General features: G+C 34.9%; 1 protein-coding gene across 1 annotated transcript; it reads left to right on the top strand.

Annotated features, from left to right (window-relative positions):
* Positions 1–756: 756 nt before the first annotated feature.
* On the top strand, positions 757–2,383 carry LOC145627413 (high affinity nitrate transporter 2.5-like). The gene is made up of 2 exons (XM_081679807.1): positions 757–1,916; positions 2,017–2,383. The coding sequence occupies exons 1-2, from the start codon at positions 757–759 to the stop codon at positions 2,381–2,383; spliced, it is 1,527 nt and encodes a 508-aa protein (XP_081535933.1).
* Positions 2,384–3,312: the final 929 nt, after the last annotated feature.

The following is a 3,312-nucleotide window of genomic DNA, read 5'->3' as shown; positions in this document are numbered from 1 at the left end:
AGCCAGCGTTTCGGCTTCATAAACGTTTTCACGTGAATTTTCCAATTTTTTAACCGCACTTCATCTTTACTTTCTTATTAATTGCTTTTTAATTTTATTTAAGCAAGGTTGTTGCTTTAATTTGCTGCATGCTTCACTAATTGCGCCACTTGTTGAATTTCATACTTCTACTCTATTTTATTCAATCTTTGACTTAACACCTTTAATTTTATCATTTTCATCAAGTATGTCATTAATTACAACATTTGTCCTCATCTAATTTGATGAACTTTCGTTATATTTGTAGTATGATTAAATAAATGATTAAATAATTCTCACCTCTAACAACCCATCAAATATATCATGCATTATATTGTGATTAATAATACATTGTGATATGCAACTATACATATCATATCACATTCATAATATAATGTTCTTCCACATGATTAATTGATAAGCTGTCAGAAATGAACTAATTAAGCTTATAACCACTTGCACATATATTACTATTTACTAATTCCGTATTTTCCGTACTCATTTTCAACCTAATTAAAACAACTTAATTCATGAACAAGCAAAAAGTACTATATATAGCTTTGTTGGATGAACCTTATTTTTCATCCTAAACTCACTTACCTCCTTTCTTTAATTCTAGCCAATTCAAATACTCGTACATTGTATTATAAAAGTATTTCGTTTCCCATCTTTAAAATTAAGATTTCGATTGTTGTTTTTTTTATTAAGGTGATATTACTGATCATATCGTAAATCATTATGGAAACTCAAAATGAGAATAATATCGGTGTACTTGAAGTATCAAAAAAATATAGTTTTCCGGTAGATACAGAAAACAAGGCCATGACATTTCCATTATTTTCTATAGAAAAGCCTCATATGAGAGCATTTCATTTATGTTGGTTTCAATATTTCACCTGTTTTATTTGCACATTTGCTGCACCACCCCTTCTACCAATTATCCGAGATAACCTTAACCTAACCGCGAGTGACATTGGCAATGCCGGTGTTGGTTCGGTTTCCGGGGCGATTTTCGCTCGTCTAGCCTTAGGTGCTGCCTGTGACTTAACCGGTCCTCGGCTCGCCTCAGCAACCGTCTGTTTTCTTACAGTTCCTGCTGTTTTTTTATCTTCTATGGCTACTACACCAGCTACTTTTTTCATGATGCGGTTTTTTACCGGATTTTCTTTAGCCACTTTTGTGTCTACACAATACTGGATGAGTTGTATGTTTTCTCCTAAGGTTGTTGGCCTTGCTAATGGCCAGTCGGGCGGGTGGGGAAACCTCGGCGGAGGGGTGGCTAACCTCCTAATGCCACTTCTATACAATCTAATTCTTAACAATACTATGGCTAATACACCATTTATAGCTTGGAGGGTTGCATTTTTCGTGCCCGCTTTTATGCAAATGTTTGCAGCATTTGCAGTCATGCTATTAGGCCAAGACCTTCCTGATGGAAATTTTCTTCAGCTACAAAAGTCCGGTGTGATGCACAAGGACAACGCGAAGAAGATTGTATACCATGCCATTACCAATTACAGGGGTTGGATTACTGCTATAGGTTATGGGTTTAGTTTTGGGGTCGAGTTAGCCGTGAACAACATTGTTGTTTACTACTACTATGATAGGTTTAATCTTAACCTTAGCCTAGCAGGCATTGTTGGTGCACTTTTTGGGATGGTTAATATTTTCTCTAGGTCTTCTGGTGGATTGTTCTCCGATTTCATGGCGAAAAAGTTTGGAATGAGGGGGAGGTTATGGGGGTGGTGGACTGTTCAGACACTAAGTGGTGTAATGTGTATTGTTATGGGACGACTCGACTCGTTGAGTACTTCCATTGCGGTCATGATGATCTTCTCTTTTCTAGTCCAAGCAGCCGAAGGGCTTTGTTTCGGGGTTGTTCCCTTTGTCTCTAGAAGGTACTTTAATTTTGTTCCTCCGTTTTTTTTAAACTGTTTCATTTTTATTGACTTTTTGCATTATTTACATATCTCACTTTGACTGTATGTTTATTTTTAGGTCAATGGGTGTGGTACAGGGGATATCAGGGGCAGGTGGAAACGCGGGTGCAGTTATATGCCAAGTAATATTCTTCAGAGGTTCACAATTCAAATTAGAAGATGGAATAACATATATGGGTATTATAATCATTGTTACTACCCTTAGCTTAACAACCATATACTTCCCTCAATGGGGCGGTATGTTGGCCGGTCCAAAACCGGGTGTTACAGAAGAAGACTACTACATGAGGGAATGGGACTCCGAAGAGCAGCAACAAGGACTTCATAAAGTAAGCATGAAGTTCGCCAAAGGCAGTAGGAATGAGAGAAGCTCTAAAGTACAGTCCATCCCATTAGAAATCTCACAACCGGGTGATGTTGTATAATTATTGTAGGAATTAATTTTGATCCTAAACCACATTTTACTGAAGAAGACTATTGCGCTTCAAAGAATGAGATCCAAATGAACATGAACATGAACAAGGCCTAAATGATCGAGTTAGGCATGAAATATGTCGAAGGAAGCCGGAATGAGAGCGACTAGCTCATGTATGATTTCCGGCATTTTCCTTCTTACAATGTTGGTTCTGCTTGTAATGAGATAGTCTTTCTTGAAAAATAAATAAATTTTGTTGATAGTTCTTATCTTTAAGTCTCTGTTCATACATCTATTTGTCTTTCACAACGAATAATACTTCTCATGCAAAATTACGCATAAACAATAAGAACATATATAAGCAATACTCAACTCTTTCCTCAACAATTGATACATTATCGATTATATTGGGGTTGTAATCTATAATAAAACAGAGAGAATTAAAGAGCTATATTAACAAATTAAAATTAAAGCACCAACAATATTATTTCTACTAGCATTAACAAATACAATATTGATTTCTTACCCCGATTAATCTAATGATAATTACTTCGTAATGCTCAATTGTAAATGCACCCTGTTGGTGATATATTTTCCGATAACACATATCTCTAACACACCCTTTATGAAAAATAAGATTTTTTTTTTATTTTTTTATTTTTTTATTTTTATTTTTTTTTATCAATATTATTTGTACTGTCACAAACTTTGAACTTGGCATTGTTCTTATCTAATACTCCAGTAAGAAATAAGAATAGTTTTATGCGTTAATACAATTTTAGGAAACAAAACTATATTTCAACCAACAATAGCTGCTAGGGTTCGTTCAACTTCTACCTAGTTAAAAAACAGTCCTTCAACATAAGTAAAGAAGTAAATTACTACACAAAGTGATAGAATATAAACATATTCCTGAACCTCAATCATCAGTTTAAGCTT

The sequence above is a fragment of the Chenopodium album genome, chromosome 4, assembly GCF_948465745.1.
Source record: "Chenopodium album chromosome 4, dcCheAlbu1.1, whole genome shotgun sequence".
NCBI lineage: Eukaryota > Viridiplantae > Streptophyta > Magnoliopsida > Caryophyllales > Amaranthaceae > Chenopodium > Chenopodium album.
The sequence above is the reverse complement of the archived record's forward strand: the minus strand, read 5'-3'. Positions and strand labels throughout refer to the sequence as shown.

Coding starts and splice junctions, on each gene's coding strand:
- LOC145627413 (XM_081679807.1), top strand. CDS start 757: ATGGAAACTCAAAATGAGAATAATATCGGTGTACTTGAAGTATCAAAA. Junction 1,917..2,016: donor GTTCCCTTTGTCTCTAGAAG/GTACTTTAATTT, acceptor GTTTATTTTTAG/GTCAATGGGTGTGGTACAGG.